We start from the raw sequence: 26,056 nt of genomic DNA on the forward strand, positions 1-26,056 counted from the left end.
CCTGCTCCTCTATCCCTCCCTCTGTGCTATAGTTCTGCCACACAGGACCGAAGCGCAATCCTGCAGTGCAAGGCTTTCTGTTTGGGATTTATTGTGGCTTTTGTTTGGATTTCAGCATGCAGAATTACAGGTAACACTCTGAAATTGAGCTAAGCATTTAAATTCTATTAAGATGTTTTCAGAAATAAGATAGTACATTGGATTTAATGGAGAAAATTAATCTTGGTTAATTTTTATCAATGGTAATTGTAGCCAAATGTTTTCAGGATTGCTATAAGGAGATTCTCTCTCCCACAACAGGTTAAATAAAAGAGAATGAGGGTAGATGGATCTGTAATTGCTTTCTTTTTTATGTTGATCTCAGAAGTGTGGAGTAAGTGCCCTTTACGGAGGTGCTGCAGAGGGTAAAGGGGTGGGGGTGGCAGTCAGAGCTAGTAGTTCTTTGACTAGGACATGGAATGCAAAATATAAAATGCTCTCTCCTTTTCTTCTGTCAGCTCTTCAGAGGAGACACATTACCACTCCTGCTGAAGCTCCTAGCCTTCCTCCCTCTGCCTCTTCCCCCACCCTCACTTGGCCTGAAGACACTGTCCCCAGTCTGCCTTACTCCCTTGGTGATATGTGCATGGTGAACATGGCAATATGGCCAAGTCTGGGACTGGCCACACAACTACTGTTGGCTCTCCCTGTTCCAGGAAGAATCTAAAGAGAAATTGCACCGCAGCAGAGCAGGAACCTGGTGACTAGGGTTCCTGGCATTGTCACACACACCCATGCACAGTTGACTGCAGTGACAATAGCTGCTCCTGGGAACTGGGCAGCATGAAATGAGAGCCAGTTCCTGAGCTCGAGATGAACTCCACCTTGGATGGTGATCAGAGCAGCCATCCTTTCTGTCTCCTTGCACTGGGCTACTTGGAAACTGTCAGTTTTTGTCTTTTGGAAACACTGATTGTTGTCTTTCTAGCCATATTGATTATTTCTGGCAACATCATTGTGATTTTTGTGTTCCACTGTGCACCTCTGTTGAACCATCACACTACAAGTTATTTTATCCAGACAATGGCATATGCTGACCTCTTGGTTGGGGTAAGCTGCCTGGTCCCATCCTTGTCACTACTCCACTACCCTCTTCCTATGGAGGAGGCCATGACTTGCCAAGTATTTGGCTTTGTAGTGTCAGTTCTGAAGAGTGTCTCCATGGCTTCTCTGGCCTGTATCAGCATTGATAGATACATTGCCATCACTAAGCCTTTAACCTATAGTACGCTGGTTACTCCCTGGAGACTACGCCTTTGTATTTTTCTGATTTGGCTATATTCCACCCTGGTCTTCCTGCCTTCCTTCTTCCACTGGGGCAAACCTGGATATCATGGAGATATATTTCAGTGGTGTGCAGAGTCCTGGCATACCAATCCCTACTTCACATTGTTCATCGTGGTGATGCTGTATGCCCCAGCTGCCCTCATTGTCTGCTTCACATATTTCAACATCTTCCGCATCTGCCAGCAGCACACAAAAGAAATCATCAAAAGGCAAGCCCGATTCAGCAGCCAGAATGGGGAGACTGGGGAAGCCCAGACCTGTCCTGATAAGCGCTATGCCATGGTCCTATTCAGAATCACCAGTGTGTTTTATGTCCTCTGGTTGCCATACATCATCTACTTCCTGCTGGAGAGTTCTACTGGCTGCAGCAGCCGCCTTGCATCTTTCCTGACTACCTGGCTTGCTATTAGTAACAGTTTCTGCAACTGTATCATTTATAGTCTCTCCAACAGTGTTTTCCAACAAGGATTAAAGGGCCTCTCAGGGGTTGTGTGTACTTCTTGTGCAAGTCACATTACAGCCAAGGACCCTTACACAGTTAGGAGCAAAGGACCCCTTAATGGATGTCATATCTGAGGGGGCTCATTTATTTCAGTCACTTTGTTTCCAGAGAGAAAGGGTGGCTTTTATTTTTTTCCATTTCCCTTCTATCTAGTTCACTAGGGGATCTAGGACAAGATAATTTGACTCTGAGCAGCTGCAGACTATCCAGATACCTTCTCAGTTCTCAGAAGTTGTTTCCTAAATGAGATTTAAAATTAGAAGAATCAGGATCATGAAAAAAATCACTCTTGATGCAGTTTTTGAAATGTCATGGAAGTGACTACAGTTTCAGATTTAAAAGGAATAAAGCCATAGCTAACACCTCTCCCAGCTGGCGTGACTGAACCTGGGCGTGAAAAGCATCAGCACTTAAAAAAAAAAAAAAAAAAATTACCATTTCTTTTCCATTTTCTGGATTCTTCCAAGTGTCTTGGAATTTATGTGCAGTTGATATCTTTTAACAGGGATATTGAAATAGACTGATGAACTAACAAGTATTTTCTTTATCTGTGCCAAAATATAACTGCACTGCAAGTTTCAGCACTCGTTTAGGTAGTGAGATGTCTGGAGAGAAGTCTCCATGGGATGAATAATATGAACACTGAACATTACTTTAGCGTTCTGAAATGAACCATGAAGCAGCCATGCAGTGAGGTCATACAGTTTGTGAGAAACAGCTGCTTCGACCCCATGCTTGTGAGCATTGTGTGCACATGTACAGAAGTGATGTGACAGTTTGTGAATAGTGAGAATATTTACACCGAGCTGAGTTTCTTTTATAACTAAATATTTAATCTAAATAAGTAATAGATGGATAGCTGTCCATTGTAATATGTAAGTGATTTTAGTATTTTCTTTTCTTCTTATCCAGTCTTCCATAAGAACTGAATCAGCTCAGTGTTGAGTATACTGTCTGCCTTCTAAATAGAATCAGCCAACATCACAGTCACCAATTCATTTTGGAAAACATTCTTTCAGGTCCTATCAAGGAATCCCCTTTGAAGGGGAGAAGGAGAATTCTGGTTGGGTCAAGTCACCTACCTGTGGTCCTCTTTTTGGAAAAAGTCCTTTGTCATATAGTTCTTGCCTCACTTGTCTGTTTTTCCAAAGCACTAGCAAAATGTATAGAATTTTATTGTTTAGAATTACTAGAATGCTTTGTGTTGATGCATAATATTACCTTTGTATTAAAAGTGACTGCCTTGAAAGCCAGAGAATTGTTTGTATAAAAGGAGAGCGAGCTGTTAGCAACTGGGATCAGAGTCTCTTGGACTTTGTGCTAGTTTTCATTTAAATAGAAGATATTGCCCACACACACACACACACACACACACACACACACACACACATGTTCTTGTATTGCTCCTAGAGCCTTGTGCAATCAAAGCAAGTACTTTTTCTTATATTCACAGCTGAATTTATTTGTTCTGTTTTGCTTTGTAAGCCAGTGTCTCACTGTGTAGCCCTGGCTGTCCTGGAACTCACTATCTAGACCAGGCTGGCCTTGAACTCACAGAGATCCACCTATTTCTGCTGGAGTTAAAGATCCACCATGGCCAGCCCCTAACCAGCTTTATGTTTTAGACACTGATTTTATTTTAGCCTCAAATTATCTTCTGCTTTAAATTTTTTAAGTGACAGAGAATTATAAAAACTTCAGATTCCAAATTCTAAAGGCAGATGGATCTCTGTGAGTTCAAGGTCAGCCTAATCTACATAGTGAGTTTCAGAACAGCCAGAGATATATAGTGAGATCCTGTCTTAAAAAACAAAACGGATTCTGAGTACTTCCCCAAATCTTGCTTGTTCTTTATAGTTAGCAAATGTAACTCGGCTGTTTCAGAATTTAGAGCTCACGTTGAAAATGCTGGGTTAGAAATAGCTTTATTGCTGGGTGGTAGTGACGCACGCCTTTAATCTTAGCACTCAAGAGGCAGAGGCAGGCAGATCTCTGAGTTTGAGGCCAGCCTGGTCGACATAGCAAGTTGCAGGACAGCCAGGGGTACTCAGAGAAACCCTGACTTGGAAAAAAGAAAAAAAAAAAAGCTTGGTTGGATTTCTGTTTCAAGCAGAAAATGTTTTCTGCTGCATTCTGAAAATCAGTCTAATGTTCTTTTCTCTTTGCATCACACAGCTGGAAGGTTAGCTCTGTAGATGTGGTTTGGGTGTGTTTCATTTCCTTGTGAAGTAGTCTCTTGTAGTTCTCCTCCTTCTTGCTCCCATGTGCTGAAATTTCAAATGTGCCACCACACTAGCTTTGTTTTCATACATGCTAAGAAGTTTAATCTTTTCAAATTTGTATTGTGCTTATGAATTTTTAGTTCAGCAAACATGGGAATCTTGAAGATAGGTTTTATTAAAATGTATTAAATCAGTAGTAAGAGAAAGATTTTCCTTTTAGAAGAAGTTAAGCCCTTTTCACTCTTTGGTTCTGGGACTCTATTTTTGTTTTTTTGTTTTTTTTTTGTTTTTGTTTTTTGTTTTTGTTTTTCGAGACAGGGTTTCTCTGTGTAGCTTTGCAACTTTTCCTGGAACTCACTTGGTAGCCCACGCTGGCCTCGAACTCACGGAGATCCGCCTGTCTCTGCCTCCCGAGTGCTGGGATTAAAGGCGTGCGCCACCACCGCCCGGCGGGACTCTATTTTGTAACAGTGGGAAAGAACATTGTTCTGATAATGCCAACAAAGGAAAACATGGCTTTTTAAATAAGGTCTTTTTTTAACAGTTTGCTTAGTTTTGCAAGTATCAAGTTCTGGGGTTGGTTGGTTGGTTGATTGGTTGGTTGGTTGGTTGGTTGGTTGGTTTTTCAAGACAGGGTTTCTCTGTATAGTTTTGGTGCCTGTCCTGGATCTCACTCTGTAGACCGGGTTGGCTTTGAACTCACAGAGATCTGCCTCCCTCTGGCTCTGCCTCCCAAGTGCTGGGATTAAAGACGTGTACCACCACCTTCCGGCTAAGTCCTGGCTTTATTAAAGGCATTTTTTTTTTCAAAGTAGATCTATATTTCTCTTTGAAGTACTGAGTAAAGAAGAATCTAGTAGTTGCAGTAACTGTAAGGAATACAGTAGACCTTTCACGATGCTGGAAATAGTGGATGTCTTCCCAGTTCATCTTGTCTTCATTGTGCTGTGTGAACCTGTGAGGCTTAAGGAATCAGTTCTGTTATCTTCGATTCATTGTCTGCACTGCCTGTTTATTTTTAATTTGCTGTGTGGTGGGGGTTAAGACTAGATGAAGGGGCATAGTTACACAGTCTTTAGGGGCTGGGAGAATTCTCTGCATAATAGATTTGGAGCATTTGTGTTGAATCTTTTTATTCTGGCACATTTAATGCAACATTTGATGACATTTTGTTTAAATACCAATCTGTCTAGTTCAAAGTGAGAAAAAAATATGTATTTTTAGACTCAAATACCTCGGATAGCTCATTTAACTCTGTGGTATGTGACTAGTATCAGAATACATATATACTTTTAGAGATAGTGTTGAAGTTACTTCATAATAAAGTTTAAAGTAAGATCATACCTATTGTTTAACTTGTAAATGAATTATGTATTAGCAGTTATTTCAGTGAGGAAGTTTTGGTCTTCTTAGAATTGGGGAAATAGTTTCATGTGAGCCAGTGCCACCTTAGAAAGAGCCCTGGACAGCCAACTTCTTCACAGGCCTGCTGCTGCTGCTGCTTCAGAACCCTCTTTTGGACAGATTTCCTTTAGCAGTATTGATGGATAAATTCTTTTTGAGCCATTTTACCATGGCTTTTCCTTTGTACTGAAATAGTTTACTTAATATTTTTAGGATTGGAGAAACTTTAACTTTCATACTGTGAATGAACTGTCATCTCCTTGAATGTGAAATGGCAGGTTTACCAGCCCAGACGGTAGAATGATTTGGGGAAGATTTTCTCAGCTTTTCAAAGGTTCCTTTGAAAAAATGTGCACAATGACTTTGTAGGAAATGTCTTAATTTCATTGACCATGTGCTTCTGTATTAAAAAGATTTGTGAAATAAGTTATTGGCAAACCAGAGTTTATTGGTAGATGAGCAGTTTGGGAGACATTTAAAGATGGGGGAATTGCAGCATTGTTATGTTATGGTTTTGCATAATTTCTCTGTTTCAGGTTGAAGAAAAACCAAATGTAAATATATTAAACTGTACATGTTGATACTATTTGTGGACTCTAGAAGTGAGGTAGTTATTTCTCTTTTGGGGGGTGGGGTTCAAGACAGCATTTCTCTGTGTAGCCCTGACTGTCTTTATATACCAGGCTGGGCTCAAACTCAGAAGTCTACCTGCCTCTGCCTTCCAAGTACTGGTATCAGAAATGTGCATCACCACCACCGCCTGGCTGAGGTAGCTATTTCTTATGAATATAAATGGGTCACTGGGAATTCTTTCAAATTTGGTGATAAATGGACATCTGACACAGTAACAGTAAACTTTGAAATGAGAGTGTGGAGACCTGGTGAGCTGGTTAGTAAAGCAGGGAGGGTAAAGGTGCTAGATAGAAGTCCTTTCATACCTTCATAGGACTGAATCAGATAACCTGAAGCATTTCCTGAGTAAAAGTGATGCCTCTTGTTCATGTCTGCCATAGCTTCATATATAAGCTATATGTTTTGGTGTGCTTCCAAACATTCATTCAGTCAGTCATGGAGGCTCACTGCTAGAGCACTACTCTGTGCTATTTAGCAATCCCAGACCTGAAGACCACATGAGCACTTGTTTACTTCATCTTATTCCTGAGAACTTAGTGAAGACAAGGGGCAGCACCCCTGATAGCTGCACCCCAGATCTAACACAGAACCTGCTCCAGAACAGAAGTCTTAGTAAAAAACAGGATGAATGAATGACTTTTATTAGTCACCTGCCTTACTCCCTTCTGTCCTAACATTCTATATGATCTGGGCTACTCTAGACTCTTTAAAAATGATACTACTATTTCCTCTTTTCTTTCTCCTTCCTTCCTTCTTTCCTTCCTTCCTTCCTTCATTTCTTCCTTCCTTCCTTCCTTCCTTCCTTCATTTCTTCCTTCCTTCCTTCCTTCCTTCCTTCCTTCCTTCCTTCCTTCCTTCCTTCCTTCCATGAAATGACTAGTGTGGGAATATGTTCTCAGTAACTGCTCCCAAGGCTACCCTATGCCTGGCAGTGTTGCCAAACTGCAGTTTCTCACAGCATAAATGAAATAATGCACATAGTCAGAACACACCTTGGCTCTAGAGCCAAGTGAAAGAAGCTGTAAAAATCAGCTATGGGAGAGACTAGAGATGTTGGAACCTCTGTCTGGCTATATGGTTTTACTCTCTAACTCCTTGTCGGTTTTCTAGTTCTGTCTTCTTTTTCCTGACACTGGTGGTTGTATATCTAGAAGGGGGCATTTCCAGTGAAGTGTCATCTGTCTTATAGAACATTCTGGTCTTGAGACATTTCACATGGAAAATTCTGTAATTAGGTTTTCCAAGGAGCCTCAAAGAGTGAACTTCACCCACAAGGAATTTACCAAGGCATCCTTATGAGACACACAGCCTGTCTTTTATTTAGGTAAGTTCACATAAGGGTAGTTCATTTGTAGTCTTTTCCTGGGAGCGCATCATGACCTACACCATGTGCAGATGGTTGCTTGATGGGAATTGAAGCTCATAATGCCTTTCTGTGATGTGAGGGATCACCTCTGCAGCCAGTGCTGACCTGCCTGTGCAGCTTCAAACCCCATGTTGGTGGCATCTAGCTCTCTTGTCATTTGTCTTTTCGTCAGCTCCTTGCAAGTCTTAACAGCCTTGGAAACGGGTTTTCTAAGGTGATTTTATGTCACTGATTTACACGTTGTCGTATTACAGCTTTCTGTTTTGTGACACTCCAAAGAGCAGCAGGTTTCATTCAGCTTGTTTGTGGTTCATCTTGTCCTAGTCTTCACACACTGCCTACATGGAAAGCAAGGTATACGGAACCTCTTAGGGAATTGACAGTATCCTTCGGGCACTAGTGTTACCATGTGCAACAAAGAAGAAAGGAGGCAGTAATGTAGGAAAGAACCTTGGAAATATTTGTCCTTATTTTGACATTTTACATGGGCCCGAGCCAACTTCTCCCATGTGTTGATAAGAACTCAGACAGCTGCTCCTAGTTTGCGGCCCTCTTCTAGTACACTAGATTTTGCAGAGTTGGAATCTAGTTTGACTGGGCCAGCACCTGAACATGCGCAGGTGCATGTGTGCTTAAATCTAGGCATAAGGAGTAGAAGCAACAATGTACATGCAAACCTGAGGTTATTTGGTTTTAGGAGAATTTCATGAGCACCTTATTCAATCTGTCCAACACTATGAGGTTGTATAAGCGAGTGTTTTGTTTTGGTTTTTGATTTTTTTGAGACAGGGTTTCTCTGTGTAGCCCTGGCTGTCCTGGAACTCCCTTTGTAGACCAGGCTGGCCTCAAAATCAGAGATCCACCTGCCTCTGCCTCCCAAGTGCTGGGATTAAAGATGTGCACCACCGGCGCCCAGCTTTTCACAAGAGCGCCTCATCAATCCACCATTGGCAATTTAAATACTCACAGCTTCTAAGTGCAAGATCTCAGTTATACCCCAAGCCCTTCTGATAGCAGTGCCCAGGTGGCTACCTCATTTACTTCTCAGAGGAACCTATCAGGTATTTGTTTTTAATTTCCTTCTTTTATTGGTCAGGAATGTTTACTCTTAGACAAGAACTTGAAAGTCACACACAGAGTAAGTGAGAGAACTTTACTCACTGGGCCATCTTGCTTGCTTGCCTTTAGTATGCTTTTTGAGAATGGGTTGACCTATATTGCCCAGACTACCCTTGAAATCCTGCCTCAGTCATCTGAGTAACTGGGACTGTAAGTGTGTGCCCTGTTCCTGGCTGCTTCTCTTTTTCTATTACAACAGTCAGAGAAAGCTTCTTAGAAAGTAACCAGAGCCCAAAACAAACAGAAATCAAAGGAAACAGAAGGATGTGGGTTTCCAAAGGAAAAAAGGAACATTTTGGTACTTGTAATTTAATGGACTAGGTTGTATAAAAAACCATAACTTGAGGACTGTAGGACTTGAACTCAGGTTTGTTATTATGTACTGTATGTTAATTGTGTATTTATTTTGTGTGCATTTGTGGGGCAGTAGTGGGAGTACAGTGGTCAAAGAACAGCCTGGAGGAGTTAGTTCTCCTCTCTTACTATGTGAGCCCCAAGAATTAAACTGGCATTAAACTTGGCAGCAACTTTCTCACAGAACCCAAGTTTTTTTGGTTATTTTGTTGTTGGTGATGATTGGTTGGTTGGTTGGTTTTGAAATGGGGTCTCACCTAATAACTCTTTAACTACTTAGCTTACCTGAAACTCACTACATAGACCATGCTAGCCTAGAACTCACAGAGATCCACCTGCCTCTGACTCCTGAGCACTGGAGTTTAAAGGTCTACAACACCATAATACCAGGCCCAGGATTTTGTTCTTAACGTGATGCTCTATAAAATGTTTACATCCAACAATAACAATCATGCTAAGCTGTTAACCTTACTAGGAGAGTATTTATCTGATATGCAGTTTACTTGGTGGTAGAAATGAAATTGAAAGAAGTGTTTAGAAGTCTTTATAGTTACCAAAAACATTTGTTTAGAATGTGACTCAGCACATAGTGTTGTGCCTTCTAATTTAACTCAAAACTTGCCACCCTTACTGTCACCCACTGCTTTACTCGGAATGATTCTCTGCCTGTTCATTTTTGTCAGTATAGTTTTTAATGTCTGGTCATTGGGCTCCCCAGAAGTATTGCTATGCAGGAGAATCAATAATAGCCAAGCAGGAAAAGGTTTACCATGCTGTTTGCGTTTATGCCTTAACTATACATGATTTGGGGCAGTTTTACCAAACATTGGCCACTTTTCCTGTGGGAAACTTGATCCCTAAAAGGAAATGGACATAGCTAAAGGGCTACATGTCACATGGGACTTAGATTTATTTTTAGAATGGCATTATAATGCCATATTTGGTTTGAAACAATGTGACAGCGGTCCATTATTTTATTAAGTACAGAGTCATCTTTTCTGAAGTTGGCCACTTTCCTCTTACATTATCCACCATAGATAGAACCATAGTGTCAGTGTGGTGCTTACGTATTCGTGCAGTTGGTTCATCCATAAAGATCAGAAGTGCTTGTTGGCAGATATTTCTATAACAGGCTTGCTGAGTTTAGTTTCTATAGTTAAGACGCTGGTCACAGTACATGGTTGTCTTTTTGTTTTCAATTTTGGGGAGGGCTGTTTGCTTTATTGGATGTTGGGGACATGAGTGAAGAGGCGGAGGCATTTGAAGTTACTCTAATTGTTTGTCCTGAAATGGGTCTCTGCCCCGAAGACTGGTTTAAAACAAAGTAAGTCTAGCCAGCACAAATATTTTTTTCTTGAGCTCTACAGTGTTTGGGTCAGTATGATTCATAGGCTAAAAGAAAAAAAAAATCCTATTCTATCATTTATATTTTAAGTGTCAGTTTTTCTGTCTTATTTATCTTCTTTGTAAATTCATTTGATTACAATGAAGTATGATATTGATGACATACAATAGGTTGTTTTAAATTGCTTACTGTTAGGTCACAGATCTGCTCCTCCCCAGACCAGGCACTAAGTGCCAAACAGGAAACCTTGCCAAATACATATTTTTCTGTCTTGGCTTCTCCCTCAAGATTGGAAGCAGGCCAGCAACATCAATTTCATATCTAGTGGGAAGGGTTACTACTGATGTACCAGGCCTATGTCTCCCACTTTCTTCCACACAGTGTGTCTTTCCTTTTTATAAACCCAGTGAGGCAAATAGATTAAGTTTTATAAACACATACGTTTTATAAGTAAGGACCTCAAAGTTTAGCTTAGGTAAGTAGCCTGCCCAAGGTTATGAAAGTTAAGAAAAGAGAGGCAGTGCACAGACAGAACTGCCCGAGACAGGGTTTAAGTCCTGCCCATTGTGCATTCTATCTCCTCCGCCCTGTGTCAAAAGCCCAGATCCAGAGGCCTCACAATGTGGCCAGGTTCTGAAGTACCTCAGTCACCCCTGTGTTCTAGGATAATGGAAATGGATTTCCAGGCTGCTCTGTGTTTTCTGTGATGGAGCTTTGGAAGGGAAACTTTGAAACATTAACTACTGAGTGTCTGTATAGTATTTTATGTTTTTAAATCTGTATAGCTCAATTTCCTGTCTCTCTTTGGTTCAGCTTTTAAATTCTGCTGTTAACTTTAAATTGTTGACAAAGTTATTGTCATCATGGGTACTTCCAACACCTCTCTGGGAACATTTCTCCAAAATATGTGTGAAAAGCAATCTCTATCGACAAATTGATTTCCACTATCCATCAAGTTTGATTTCTACCAAAATCCCCTCTATTTGTTGGAAGAATAACACTGTAGGACAGAAATCCCATGGTTCCTAGTTGAAAGGCAAATCATGACTTGAAGAACAGTGATACCAGCCATGAAGGAACCAGTAAGTGTTCATTTGCATAGCTACATAAGGTGTATGTTGACTATTGAAAGCTCAAGTCATCGATAGAGGTGTATGTTTTGTTTTTTAGTTTTTTATTCTTAGTAAATGAGCCCATTAGTTACATTTATTTCTAGGATTCATGTTTTGATGACAAAAAGATAATGGACACTGGGTCGCTTTCCATGGAGTGGAAATGCTTATAATTCTTAGAAGACAGTTTTTTACAAAGACAGTAATGTGGTAGCTAGTATCCTCAACACCATGAAATGTAAAGGCCCTATAACAGGTGCTATGTTTTGCCCTTTCCCTCCTTCCCTCCCTCTCTTCCCTCCCTCCCTTCCCTCCATCCCTCTCAACAGTCTCAAAGCATACTGGAGATATAACTTAGTGAGATGGTTCTGTGAGGACTAGGATAATTATGGCCTAAATACATTTCAGTAATTATGATTTAATGAAACTACAGATGTATATTTAAGCCAAGCAGTGGTAGCACACACCTTGGGAGTACTGGGAGGCAGAGGCAGGTGGATCTCTGAGTTTGAGGCCAGCCTGGTCTACAGAGCGAGATCCAGGACAGCCAGGCTACACAGAGAAACCCTGTCTCAAAAACAAAAACAAGCAATCAAAAGCTGTAGCTGACTTTTTAAAAGGAGCTGCAGACTGAAGGGATAGCTTAGCAGGTACCAGCATTTGATACACATGCCTGATGATCCTAGTTAGATCCTCAAAGTCTGCTTTTAGAGCTGAGGCAGTCATCTCTAATCTTTGAGCTCCTGTGGTGATGTGGGTCATAGAGACAGGAGAGTCAACACAGCTCTCAGAGCAGCTAGGTTGGAGTTCACAGTGGTGGCAGAAATAGGGGACTCTGACTCAACAATGGTGAAAGCCAGAACTGACTCTCGGAAGTTGTCTTCTGAGTTCCACATTCATGACGTGCCACATCTTATCTATACAAGTACACACACACACACAGCAAGGATACACAACCAGTAAAATATGCTTTATTCATGAAAATACATTTTAAAGACAGGACATGGGCAAGGTATGCTGGCACACCCAGGAGGCTGAGGCCAGCCTGAACTATATAGTGAGACCCTGTCTAATGAGTAAATAATGTATTCGAGTGGGATGCTTTTCTGTTTCATTAAGTGTTGCATACACTTTTACAGCATTTATAACGTTTGGAGTTATTCCTGAGAACTTTTTATTTGGGCAACAAACCACTTGGGAAATATAATCCTCTCTGCTCCTTATTTCACATGGCAGCCTTCCATGACATTTCTTTTGTTTGGGTATTTTCTTTTTCTTCCTGCCATTCTTAGCTTTCTGTTTTCCAACTTGAGTTTACAAAGAGTATGTATTCAAAGGACTTCCTCCAGTTCCCAGTACCTTATTAATCCTGAGAAGTTACTTAGTCATCCAATTCTCATAGTAAGCTATAAAAATAGACATCCAGAAAGATTAGAGTGTGGGACTACTATGATTTGAACTAATACACAATTTTGACCTGAGGACAAGAAAATACCATGTATTATAATTTCCCGAAATTTTAATCCACATAGGGTTTTTAAGGAGCTTTAAAATGTAAGGAGCTTAGATCCCACCCCCATATCAAGCATGGTGGGAGCTAAGGGAGAAGTCATTAGAAATGAATCACACCTGGCCTCTAGATCTTGGTTACTAGTGACATCCTTAATAAAAGGAACAAGAACTATTTGGTGGTTTTAAGGGATACTGGTCAAGCATTTTGTATAATGTCCTTCAAGAAGTTGTCTGGTGTTTTTCTTGTAAAGCTATGAATTTGAAGCGGGAAGATATAAAGTAAAAGCCATTCTTATAACATGAAAAGTGCCTACTAGCAGAATGATTTACCACTGTTAGTACTGATTTTGCTTGTCTACCTCCACCTCCCATTCCATCACTGTAGTGGAATATTCTACTCTCACTTCCTTGATGACATAGTATGTACATAAGTTATTTGAAATTCTACCTGGGCGATTTATCTCTTTACCCCATTTATTTATTTAATCCATCATTTATTTTTGTATGTACAGACTCATGGATATTTCTCTGATACTCAAGGCTATAACTCAGTGTTACTGTATCTGTTAGTTGCTTAAATTATTTGGCTTAAGTCACTAGGAATGTTTTTCATTGGCTGTCAATATCCCTCTGACATACTTCCATCAGTACAGACATTCTGTTGTTGGTAGTGTTACTGGTATCAGTTGGTTGGCTTGGTTTGTGGTAGCAATAAAATTAAGAAGCGTTTATGGGATTTTTTTTTGTCTGTTTCTTTTTTAAATTTTCTGGCAATAAAAATATTCCAGGGTTGTTTCCTGTGTTTTTCGCCTCAATCTTAGAGTCACTCCTTTCTCCAAGTAGCTCTTATTCCTTTCCTTAGCAAATGGTATTAAACTTGTAGATGCAGGATGTGCTGTGTGATTTACCAAAGTAATTGTATGATGTGTAGGCTTGTCATTATTTGTAAGAGGTCCAGTTGTTGCATTACCTCACCAATACTTGGTGCTTTCATTTTAGCCAGCCTAATGTGTCAGTGTGTGTGCATGAAGTTTCTGAGCTACTTATATTGTCTTATTTTGTTGCTTAAAATATAAGAGACAAATATAACTATTTACAATGTTTCATTTAAACTGTTACTACATTTGAATATACAGAAACATACAGATTTCTTGAGAATTGACTTTGTAAATTGCAGCAAATACTGTTAACATTCATTACTATGTGAAAGATACATATTCAAAAGGAAGTTGAAGTTATAGCAGACTCTGACAGTGTTTGGGGCACTGAGCATGTATAAACTTACTTGGCAGCAGCAAGTAGGTGTATTTAAAATCAGTACCCAAATCTTCTCTCTGGTCACATTGTCGAGGACAAGGATTTGTTTTTAGAATTTTGTGAGATTTTTAATATTATTATTCTGACAAGAACTTATTAAACTCGTCATTATTAGAATTCAGGAGAGGGACATATGGTTTGGCCTATGACAAATCAAATGGATTCATTCCAAGTTTCTCAGCATATTTTGTAAGATCAAATATTTTAAGGCAGTGGTTCCCATAGGAATCCAGTTTGTTACCGTTTTTGCAGGCTTCAGAAATTCATCCTGTGATTTTTCATTGTCTGGTCCCATGGTCAGTGGGAAGGGCAGTGGATACATGAAAACTGCTGGGGATGTTAGAGCCAGCAGGGCATTGGTATGCCTCATGGGTGACTGCTGGCATTAGTGACACCTATTTACCTTTTTGTTGATTCAAAGACCACTCTTCTCTTCTGGCAGAGGAAAAGAAGAGTTTCTCGTTAGGTATTTGAACCCCGTGCCATTTGCCAGTCTCACTCTGCATTCTTGTGCCATTTGCCCCTAGGAAACTCTGGTTAGGGGCCTTGGACCATGTCTAAAGAGATGGCTCAGAGGTTAAGAGCACTGACTGCTCTTCTAGAAGACCTGGGTTCCATTCCCAACACCCACAGGGCAGCTCAGAATAGTCTGTACCCAGCTCCACCACACATGAAAGGAATGTACATACAAAGCCTTGGACCTTTCCCGTTTGGGAATGGGCATGAGCTTCGTGCTGGAGGATAGAGTAAGCATTACTTTTTCTCCTCAGGTTTTCTATCAGAAGCACTTCCACTCCTCTTTTGAAGTAAACTTGAATGTTTTTCTGAGGGAGACCAATTTTTAGCAGCTTATTTTCCTTTGTACAATAGAAAGTTCACTAGCCTAACTTCCTGTCATGCACAGGGAAGAGAGCATGAGTGTGAGGAATGAAATGGCACTTTCCTTCTGTCTGGCCCACCCTCATTACACATTACACTTACAGAGGATTAGTCCCTGAAGAGGCAGTAAGTGCAGGCATGAATATGTGTTTGACCTTACAGCACTTAAAGTACATAAATAATGGGACCCTTTTGTACAAATCCAAATAGATAGCTATCTTCTTAATGGCCCTGGTCTTCTCTTCATGTTTCCACAGGAGTCTCCCCAAGACAGTGCTATCACAAGGGATATTAACCGCACATTTCCAGCTCATGACTACTTCAAGGACACAGGAGGAGATGGTCAAGATTCCTTATATAAAATATGCAAGGTATTTCATATTAAAATATAAAAGTATTGGTTTTGAATAACAGTTCTGGTTCTTTGAAATTATGTAAAAGACAAACTACAAAATGTAATTTGGGCTTGTTTGGAGCTTTTTTTTTTAGTTTTCTCTGTTTTTTGTTTTTTTTTTTTGAAACAGGACCTTGTGTTGTCTAGGCTATATTCAGTCTCACTATACCAGAGGCTAGCCTTAAATTCCTGTTCCTCTTGCCTCCAGTTCCCAAATCATAGATTTACAGATGCATTTCACCATGCTGTCTACAAAGTGTAATTTGTATTTGATTTTCAGAATTGGAAAAGAAAGATAAAGACAACAAAAATGAATATCTGAAATCCATAGATAACACAATTTTAGAGTCATTAAAAATAAGGAAATAATGAGTCCAGAGAAATGACTCTGTTAACAGCACACACTGCTCTTCCAGAGGACTAGATTTCAGTTCCCAGAACCTACACCTTAGTGGCTCATCACTTCATAAACTCTAGCTACATGGGGTCCAATGCCTCTGGCTCTGCAAGCCACCTGTATTCATGTAGGTCATGCTGTTATGCTAGAAGTCACTCTCAGCCAGTTAGAAAGCAGGACATGAGAGGCTAGAAAGAAGGTAAGGACAGAAAATACCATATTCTTGGTACAATCTAGCCATCGCATTATGACCTCATAACTACTGGCCTGCACAAGACTGTCCGTGTCAGCAGCCAGTCATGGATAGGGCAAGGACCTGCGGGACCCTACTTTTTCCTACTGAACTGATAGATACTGAAAGATTCTGGGAGAGCGTGAGTCCTCTTCAGTTGTGTACCCACTACAAGCCCACTGGTGAGCCCACCAGGCTCCGATGGAGAGTTGCAAACCCACGGTCATACAGAATCCTAGTTGAAGCCAGCGGGTCACAAAACCAAAGAGAGACAAATATGGGAAAAGGATTTGTCAAGAGGAGAGTAGTGACAGGTACAGGAGAAAGGTAAGGGGTTGGGAAGAAAGCAGCAGGTATTATATACATGTGTGAAATTGTCCAAGGACAAATCTGATGAAGACTGTTTGAAAACCAGAAAGAGAAAAAGAATAACTGAAGCCAGTGTAGCTAAATGTGACACTTACCAAGACAAAGTTCTCAGTATTCAACAAACAGAGGGAAAACAGTGTCATCCTGACCCTTCATAATGCATATTTAGATTTTTCAAATTTGGTATGTAAGGCTCCTGGGAGCCATGGAATGCTTATACACATTCTGGGTGCTGAAGTTGGCTCTGTGGGTATGGCTCAACAGTAGGATGGGCCAGGGCCCGTTCAGGTGGATTTGTAGCACTGTTGCTCAATAGTAAGTGATGGTAAATATTCATTTCTAAGATCTGTAAAGAACAGCCTATTCAGTTGTAATCTGTTTTGTTTTGTTTTGTTTTTTCAAAGCAGGGTTTCTCTGTGTAGCCCTGGAACTCACTCTGTCCAGCCCTGGAACTCACTCTATCCTGGAACTCACTCTGTAGACCAGGCTGGCCTTGGAACTCACAGAAATCTGCCTACCTCTGCCTCCCAGTGCTGGGATTAAAGGCGTGCGCCATCATGCCTGGCTGGTTGTAATCATTTTAAAACAGATTTGTTCTAGTGCACATCAGAGCTACAGTGCTAAAAGGTTGGGACCAGACTTTTTCAGTCTTGTCCTGATTTCAGAGCCCATCTTTGATCCTTTCCTTCTCATAATTAAGTAGTTTTTTGTAGTGTGTTCAGGCAAGGCAGAAGACGTGTTCTTAAGGAACTTCCACTTAAGATTGAAAAGAAAAAACTATCAGCTGGCTTTAGGACAGGCTAGCAATTAAAGGCTTTCCAGTGACATACTAAGTGATTTTAACTATTGAGGACAGTTAGACTTTAAAGAAGTTGTTCTTTAATTTCTCTGTAATGCTCAAAGCTGTGATTCTATTGTAATCTTCTTAGGTCTTTTAGCCACTGTGTCTTGTATCTCAGTTGTATCTTCCATACAGTTCCTCTAGCCATTCTCCAACATGTTGCGGAATTATGCCCGTGTCCAATGCCTCTCCCTCACTTCTGTATCCAGTTCCCATGTCTCAGTCTCCCTGCAGCTCTCTGCCTTTGACTCTCCCTTCCTGGCTATCCTCCTACCTTTTAGCCTCACCAGTAACTTTGTCTTTTCTCTCTCTGCCCATCCATCCACCCACAGAGACCTTCCCGTGGTACTCAGATGGAATTCTCCAGCTCTACATGGCCCCCTTGAAGTCCCCCTCACTCTCAGAGCAGAAGTTCTCAATTACTAGACAGATGTGCCAATTCTGTGTTAGCTTGTTAAATCCTAGGTGCCAGTTAGTCTCTGTCAGAATCATAGAACAAAGTTGGTCTTTCGAGTTCACTTAAAAACATGTTTATTGTGAAAGCTTTCAAACACACAGAAATTGATTATTGTGGTGAATTCTGTGTATTCCCTTCACATCAGCTTCCTTCCATGTTGCTTCATCTGCCCATTAGTACTTCAAAATATATTGCTGCCTGTAAGGGAACCAGCCCCGAGCTGCCTTGGAATCCACGGTGTCGGCAAGGGTAGGACTTTTCTATCTGAAGGGTTTTAGGGAAAGAAAGCATTTACACTCTCTTGATGGTTTCTTTTCTGTATTCTCTCATGTTGTACTACTTCATTGCTCTCTTGTTCCCTTTCCCTGCACAGCTTCAATACTCTTAACAGCATCTCTCAGGCAATACAAAAGTCATAAAAAGTACATTCCATTTCTCTCATTATCCAAGAACACCTGCAGCCCTCACAGGGGCTACAGATTCAAATTATCTTCTGTAGCCTTGACTAGTCAGAATTTATTTTTACAAATTGGGGTCAGGAATGAGTGCAAGGAATTAATCATTTGCCAGCTAGCAATAATTAGGCTGTCTTTGTATTTACAACCTACTCAGACAGGACAGCTGTGTGTCCTTGTGAACAAGATAGGGAATGTAAACCATAAGCAAGGCATCTGGTGTGATCTAAAGCTCTTTTGAAGGTTTATATCAGCTTGCGGTGCTCATCCATAAAACTAAAGGGATTTGAGCCATTCTGGCTCCTGGTTTATCTTAATTTGAGCAGTGATCAGAAGCAGCTTCTTAGTGGAACTCAGTAGGCCCCGACTGTTGTCAAAAATTATCTAGCATCTTCCTGACAGTCCACAGATAGAAATGCCTGGAAGATCTGGATGATTCCATGAGATAAACACATACTTTACAGGCAGTTGGGCATTTCCCCACAATCATATACATTATATCAAATACCAGAGAAAAGCATGTAAAGGTACAGCAAAAGCAAAAGATATTCTGGAGTCTCACAAGCCCTGCTTAAATGAGGTATACCCATCAGAGTGTTTTTCTTCTGGTGGGCTGACATGTGCCATTCCTCTGTTATGTCTATTGGCTACCTACAAAAATAAAATTCAGAAATTTTGTTTTGTTGTTTTGTTTTGTTTTTCGAGACAGGATTTCTCTGTGTAGCTTTGCGCTTTTTCCTGGAAACTGACTTGGTAGCCAAGGCTGGCCTTGAACTCACAGAGATCCGCCTGGCTCTGCCTCCCGAGTGCTGGGATTAAAGGCGTGCTCCACCACCGCCCGGCCAAAATTCCGAAATCTTGATCCAAAGTTAGACTATTGTCCATCTCAGCTATCCAGTGGCAGCTCTATATCCACACTTCCTTGAATGCCATCATACAGCTGGCTGTGTCAGGGTCCATCAAGACCCTCCTCTTAGCTGCTGCATCTCTTCTGATTGATGTCAGTCTTCCTTTCCCACCATGTCACATTCCCAGGTTGTGTGATGCGGTTGATGACCCTTAGAGTTGCACTTCCCTCTATGTTTGCCCTCTTATGTTGCTGGCAGTTTTATAAAAACTTTATTGAATTAGTTGCCCAGACTCTGGGGTCTAGCCTGCTTTCATGTCTACTCCAAAATTTGCTTCTTGTTTACACCAAAATTAGCTCATTTGTGCAGCTTCCACAGAAATCTTGAGCACTACAGTCATAACACAGTGGAATAAAATAAAAACCCCTGAGTTCATTTTCTGCTTCTGGATACCTTAGCATTGGTGATGATTTGTAATATATCCTGGTTCATAACTTGCTCCTGCTTCACCAGATGAACTTCTGGCTTTACAGGGCTTGATTGATTTGTGGGAATTCCCTCACTGAAGTTCTCAAGGACAGTAGCACTTGGCACACTGCTGAGCATACTACAGATGTTCCTTAAGTGTCAATGAACTAATGAAATGACTTGCCCTCCTTTTCTTCATTTTAGACCCTTAAATCTTATACTCCCACTGTTTCCCAAGTACCTCGTGTACTTTCAATACATTCATTTGGTCCCTTATCAGCCTGAATAGTATGTTTCTGTAAGTAAATTTGTTGCAACTCTGTGGGTTTGGTCCCAGGTTTTGGCACCAAATGTGAGTTTTACAACTCTGGGGAAAGGTATCCTGACTACTTGGGGAGTCAGGCAACCCCTTGTGCTGCTTAGGACAGCTCTGGCAGCTGGAGCTGCAAAGAGACAGCTCAACCCTGGAGGGCAAGGTATCCCGGATACCTAGCTGCTTAGGACAGCTCTGATGCTGGAGCTGCAAAGAGACAGCTCAACCCTGGAAGGGAAGTTTTTCTGACTCCTCAGGAGAGTCAGGCCTGGAACTGCTTCATCAGGGAAGGGTATCCTGACTGTTTAGGAAAGTCAGGCCTGGAGCTGCCAAGAGCTCTGCAGGGAAAGGTATCCTGACTGTTCGGGAGAGTCAGGCTATACCTGGTGTGATGGGGGATGGTCTCCCGCAGGATATAGCAATCCTGCTCCTCTCCTGGAGAGCTGCTACAGCTGAGCTTTGCTCAGCCCCCACTTAAGGGGGCTTCCTAGCAGAGCTCTGCTTCTCCAGCTTAAGATATATTGCTGCTTTTGCTTCACTCTGCAAAATGGGAAACCCCTGCAGAAATGTAGCAGTCTCCTCTGGCTCCGGAGAAAGGTGTTACTTTTTCAGGTCTCTCTTGCTCTGTCCACTGAGGGATGTCTCAGCAAGGATCTTCTCTGCACCAGTGAATGAAGATCTTCACACCCAAAACTCTTTTGAGAAAGTGGTTTATTTGGGAAGGAGGAGTCCAGGAGAGTAGCTGCCTCTACCAGGGTGGAAAGAACAGCTCTCCTTTTTAACTGACCAGGCAGAGCAGTTTATATAGGATGTCCTGGGGGTGGAATCAACCAGGGGTTGACTTGGGGCCCAGGGTTCTGTCCTGCTCTATGATTGGTTGGTTTTACAAGTCAGTTGGCCAGGGCCAGAGATGCTCTGATCCAAGCCAAACTGTGTTTCTTTCACTGGCCTTACTTAGCTTTTTGACACTAATTTTAAGGTCAGGGCACATTTCTTTTACTGACTCTGATTCTAGGGACCAGCAGCGTTTCTTTGGCACTAGTTCCAGAGTCAGGGCATGTTTCCTTGGTTCTGGCTTTGGGGATAAAGTGTCCCAAACCCACCCTGTATTTCTTTCCCTGGTCCTGGACCCCAGGGCCAGGGTTCTACTATCCTGCTCTGTGATTGGTTGATTTCACAAGTCAGTTGGTCAGGGCCAGAGATGGCTCTGATTTGAGCCAAACTGTGTTTCTTTCACTGGCCTAATCTGAGTCATCTTTCCCTAGTTCTGGGCTCCAGGGTCAGGGTGGGTTTCTTTAGTCAGCGCCTTTTCCCTACAGTTCCCCTCTGTTCTCTACCTATGAAGAGTCCATGCATGTATATAAAGCTATATAAAGTTGCTTAAGCTGTGCTGAGCTCTTTGCCTAAGAAGGCTGAGTGGGGACAGTAAGTCAACATTACGATAGTAGTAGTAGTAGTAGTGTGTATAAATAATGTGCACAAGATCCAGCAAAACTAACAAACACAGGCCTCTGACTGTAACTGATAAACTGCTGATGATACAAAATGCTTCCCAGAGAAGTTGGCTGTCTCCAGTGATAGTTTTCAACACACTCTTAGCAATATTGGCTCTAACATTAATTTTTATTAACTTAAGGTGTGGAAAGAGATGTGCCTCCTGGTGTTATAAACAGGTTCTTTCTAAAGCTCTTATTTTGTATCTTGTCTTTGAAAAAAGTGTACGTTCTTCTTGTAGCCCTCTCATCAGACAAGCTGTGAGGAGCCGGAAAGCCTACTAAAATTACAGTGACTCCTACCTGAGTTTATGAAGATAGGATTATAAAGCTATGATGTCTCTAAAAGCTAATGATAAAATCTGCATGCATACATATATATACATACATACAAGACCCTAGAAAGATGAAATGTTATCCAACGATGGACATCTGGCTGCCTGGACAATCACCCTGGGTTCTTCTGTAACACTGGGGCATCCAACTTTGGCCTACAGGCTTAGTATATCTGACAGACGTTTCTGAGAAGCAGGAATTTTGAAGGACTGTCCTACTTGTCTTGGCAAAGTTTGGCAGTCACTTTTTGTTTTTTTGTTTTTGCGTCCTGCTTGTCCAGTTTGGACAGTATACTGTCAGCAGTTGAGGCAAGGGCTGTTTCTTTGCCCACGTGTCTAGCTTTTGCCATAAAGAAATCAAACTCTATATGAAGGTTCTTCAATGCTCATCATCTTCTTTTGAAGTAAATGGCTGCTGTCAGGAACAGACATGTCTCACTGTCATGAAAAACCTTATGTTATTAAATATATTAAATGCCATAGTCTATAGGTCTTTGAAGTGTTTGAAGACATCTGCCTATGTAAATATATCTGTTTGACCTTGAAAACATACCTAACATGACTACAAGTTTGATTATAATAGGTGACTACCAACCTGCATTTCTTTCTTTTTTTTTTTTTTTTGTTTTTCGAGACAGGGTTTCTCTGTGTAGCTTTGCGCCTTTCCTGGAACTCACTTGGTAGCCCAGGCTGGCCTCGAACTCACAGAGATCCGCCTGGCTCTGCCTCCCGAGTGCTGGGATTAAAGGCGTGCGCCACCACCGCCCGGCCCTGCGTTTCTTTATTATCCTAAATAGTTTGTAGTAATAACTTTTGAGGACAAGAACTTTACATTATATTGTTAAATGAGCTGCATAGGTATAATATCTTATACAAGAATAGAAAGATATGTACAGTATGTTCTAAGAAAAATAATCTTAAGTTTGTATCAACATACAAAAATATCTTAAATGAGTAAAAACATATACAGTATAACAAAAATAACCTCAAATTTGTATCATTATACAAAAATTCATACCAATGTAAAATATTCAAGACTGGTTGTTGCTTTTTGGATTAAAGTAGATTTAACAATCTACTTTTTTATACTATCATTTCCATACCCCCCTTTTTCTGTTTAGAACAAGATCCCTGAATCTAATCTCCTTTGTTTAGCATTTTTTTTCTGACCATTTCCAATAACAACTTGTAACTAACCCCCTTAAATGATAACAAACATCCACCAATATTTTGGGAATGTGGGCACTGTTCCTTAGACTACTTCTTGTTGTCTGGGGGTGCTGGTATCTTTGGGGGAACCTTGAGAAAATTAGGATAATAATGAAGTCTTGGCTGGAGTAGTCCATGAGGTTGGACCATCTCAGCCAGCAACCTTGAAGCTGGTTTGGATGCTGAATTTTGAGAAGACTGTAATGGAGGCATTTTGAAATGCTAGATTACCTGGGTCATCCGTTTTCATTGGTATTTGGTCCCCTTGTTCTGAAATTACATAAAATTTCAAAGGCAGTATCCATTACAGGTATGGAATGTGTGGCGTGCACCAAGTCAGTTAAAGATGATTTTTTTTGTTTTATGTTTGAGCAGGTAAAATATACATTACTTGTAGTTCTTCTAGGTTTATTTTTTATGTCTGTAGCCAGGATTTCAGGGAGGTCCTTCCCAATCAAACCTGATGTTCTTTAACCAGGAATGAATCCACAGCTTCTCGTTTCCTGTGGAAATAAGAGCATAACCTCTCCCCCAAAGCAACATACCTTTTGACCTAATTTTTGAAGTGTATTTTTAAAATATCAAGATATTTTTTAAATATACAGGTTAGTTTAATCTAGCAGCTTTTATAATCCAGTGTCTCTTAGCAGCCAACAGCATTCAACAGAAATAAATTTGTCATACAGGGAATAGCATCATTACTTTATAGCGGTGGTCCTCAACCTTCCTAATGCTTCGACCCTTTAATACAGTTCCTCATGTTATGGTAATCCCCAACCATAAAATTATTTTTATTGCTACTCTTATGAATCATAATGTAAATAGCCAATATGCAACCCCAAGGGGTCATGACCCACAGGTTGAGAACCATTGCTTTACGGGCTTTCCCCCTTTCTGCCATAGTGTACATGAGAACTACTAGTGTTAATCACATCACAAAAAACAGCTCAAGAGCAGCAGAGAAGGGACCATGGGGAATTGTAGATGTCAGTGTTCTAGTCAAGATAATGTCCATAGGCAATGAGAGTAATCATCTACTGCCAAGGAAATTAAAAATAGGAATCCAGAGAAAGCCACAAAAGATTTTAGAGCCATCACTCTTACCAGAAAGCCTTTTATACAGACAGATGGGTGAATAATATTAACTAGTCAGTACCAGTCTCTCAGGAGTCCTAGAGAAGATGCACACTTAAAATGTGGCCTAGTAAATGCTATAATAGCCATGTATGTTTAGCAAGTACCACAGAGTTACAGAGAAGAGAGTGATTCATTCTGGTTGAATTGGAACATTTTTTGGGTTTAGAGGAAGAATACATTTTTCAGGCAGAGAAGAGCATCCCAGGGTGATCACATGAGCTTTTAGAACAGGAGCTGTTAGAATCTGATTTAATGCTCAGCTCATTTTTGATGAACTTTCTCCTTGGCCACTGGTGACAGCTCCTTTACTGTAAGGATGACACTGGGACTAGAGAGATAGATTAGCATCATTCTTTGGCCTTCAAAATGGTCCCGTGAGGCTTAGATAGCATCCTCTTGCTTCCTGTCTTCAAGGTCCCAGAGAGCAGGCATGGCCCATGAATGAGTCATTCCTTTTTTATTTTTTCAAGGCAGGGTTCCTTCGTGTAGCCCCAGCTGTCCTGGAACTCGCTCTGTAGACCAGGCTGGCCTCAAATTAGAGATCTATCTGCTTCTGCTTCCTGAGTGCTGGGATTAAAGGCGTGCACCACCATCACCCAGTGAATGAGTCATCCTTTTAACTACTTTGGTTTTTGTCCCTTTGCAGGCATACTCTGTGTATGATGAAGAAATCGGTTATTGCCAGGGCCAGTCCTTCCTTGCAGCTGTGCTGCTTCTCCACGTGAGTAGTCGGGTCTGTGTCACAGCTGCACGAGCCTCTCTGGGCTTACGTGTGGCTAAGGTATGGCAGGTTAGATTTTCTTTTTATTTTTCAGAAGATTAGACAAACTTCAGTATTGGTTGACCCTTGGGGACATTTTGTCGTCTGTAAAATAGCCACTATCATTAGTAACTGTTTGGAAGTTCATATGCTAGGAAGGAAGCAAGGCTTTCTTTAGTACCATTTTATTCATGCCTTCATTTAATAAAGACCTCTACTCTCCAACCTTTTTAAATCCATAGAAATGTCAGAACTACGTTAAGCTGAACAGCCATATTTAGTACTCTTAATTTGACTTCCACTTACTGATTTATTCTTTATCTTCATTTTCCATTTCCACAAACACAACTTACTATCTTTTAAAAAGAAAGTAGCAAACATTTGAGCTTGTGTCTTGTAAGGACCAGGGTATTCTACATCATAACTGTAATATGATCACATCCCACACTCACGTCCTGCCTGGCACACAGTCCACACTCAGTGCTCCATCCCAGTACATGTGTGCTACATTAGCTATTGGTTATTCTGCTGTACTAGGGATTGAACCCAGGAACACAGCATGCTAGGTGAGTTTCTTACCTATGAGCTATATCCCCTGCCCATATGCCACTCCATTATGGCCATTACAGTATGATCCAGCAACAAATCAGATGCTGTATTTGTTTATCTTTTGTCCTTACAAAACCACCCTATTGTCTTTGTTTCAAGCCATTGACTTTTTAAAAAAAATTTAAGCACATTGCCTCATAAAATATGTCACATTCTTAATTTGCCTAATCATTTTCTTATTATTTAACTTAAAAATGTGTGACAAGAATACTCCCCAGGTGGTATCAGCAGTTCTGACTGCTGCTGGAAATTTGAAGCTAAGAGTGAGCACAAGATAAACCTAGTGATTCCACCATCTGTAAACAGACAAGCATGCTTGCAGGGATTTTAATGGCTCCATACAGATAAAATGCAATGAACAGTGTAAGACTGTAACAGAGATCCTTGTTTAGATTAAAGGCTCCTCTTGGCAGATAACCAGTACAGTGCAGTGGACTCTGAAAAACAAGAAAGGCTGTCACTCTCTTGTGTGCTTTTCAGTGTCATTTAACCTTTTTCCTTGTTATGTTGCAATAGAAGTATTTTAAAATCATAAAATAGAGTAGACTACTGCTGTCAATGGGAATCATATAGTGTGTAAAAACTGAAGAATTTCAAATGCATGGAATTAAAAGAGGCATAGTGGGACTGCAGTGGGAGGAAGGGAAG

The 26,056-nt window shown here is 40.9% G+C and overlaps 2 protein-coding genes and 1 long non-coding RNA gene across 7 annotated transcripts in view; 2 read left to right on the forward strand and 1 right to left on the reverse strand.

Moving 5' to 3' along the window:
• The window catches only part of LOC131908983 (uncharacterized), a 33,434-nt gene extending 17,272 nt beyond the window's left edge, over positions 1–16,162 (reverse strand). The window contains exons 1-2 of the long non-coding RNA XR_009378711.1: positions 16,000–16,162; positions 14,616–14,647 (exon numbers count right to left, since the gene is read on the reverse strand). This is a non-coding gene — a long non-coding RNA (uncharacterized LOC131908983). The remainder of the gene's footprint in view (positions 1–14,615; positions 14,648–15,999) is intronic.
• The window catches only part of Rabgap1 (RAB GTPase activating protein 1), a 129,411-nt gene that overhangs the window by 77,038 nt on the left and 26,317 nt on the right, over positions 1–26,056 (forward strand). For 2 of the 5 annotated variants that reach the window (XM_059260190.1, XM_059260189.1), the window contains exons 14-15: positions 15,349–15,462; positions 24,686–24,760. In XM_059260190.1, the coding sequence (XP_059116173.1) occupies positions 15,349–15,462; positions 24,686–24,760 (189 nt within the window). Of the gene's footprint in view, positions 1–15,348; positions 15,463–16,161; positions 16,442–24,685; positions 24,761–26,056 lie in introns of those variants that run through there. The other 3 variants (XM_059260191.1, XM_059260193.1, XM_059260192.1) reach the window with 3 other exon arrangements.
• On the forward strand, positions 853–1,902 carry Gpr21 (G protein-coupled receptor 21). Its single transcript, XM_059260196.1, has one exon. The coding sequence runs from the start codon at positions 853–855 to the stop codon at positions 1,900–1,902; it is 1,050 nt and encodes a 349-aa protein (XP_059116179.1).

The sequence above is a fragment of the Peromyscus eremicus genome, chromosome 4 (assembly GCF_949786415.1).
Source record: "Peromyscus eremicus chromosome 4, PerEre_H2_v1, whole genome shotgun sequence".
Taxonomy (NCBI): domain Eukaryota; kingdom Metazoa; phylum Chordata; class Mammalia; order Rodentia; family Cricetidae; genus Peromyscus; species Peromyscus eremicus.

Bases quoted from the DNA above. Each gene is read 5' to 3' on its own strand.
- Gpr21 (XM_059260196.1), top strand. From the start codon at position 853: ATGAACTCCACCTTGGATGGTGATCAGAGCAGCCATCCTTTCTGTCTC.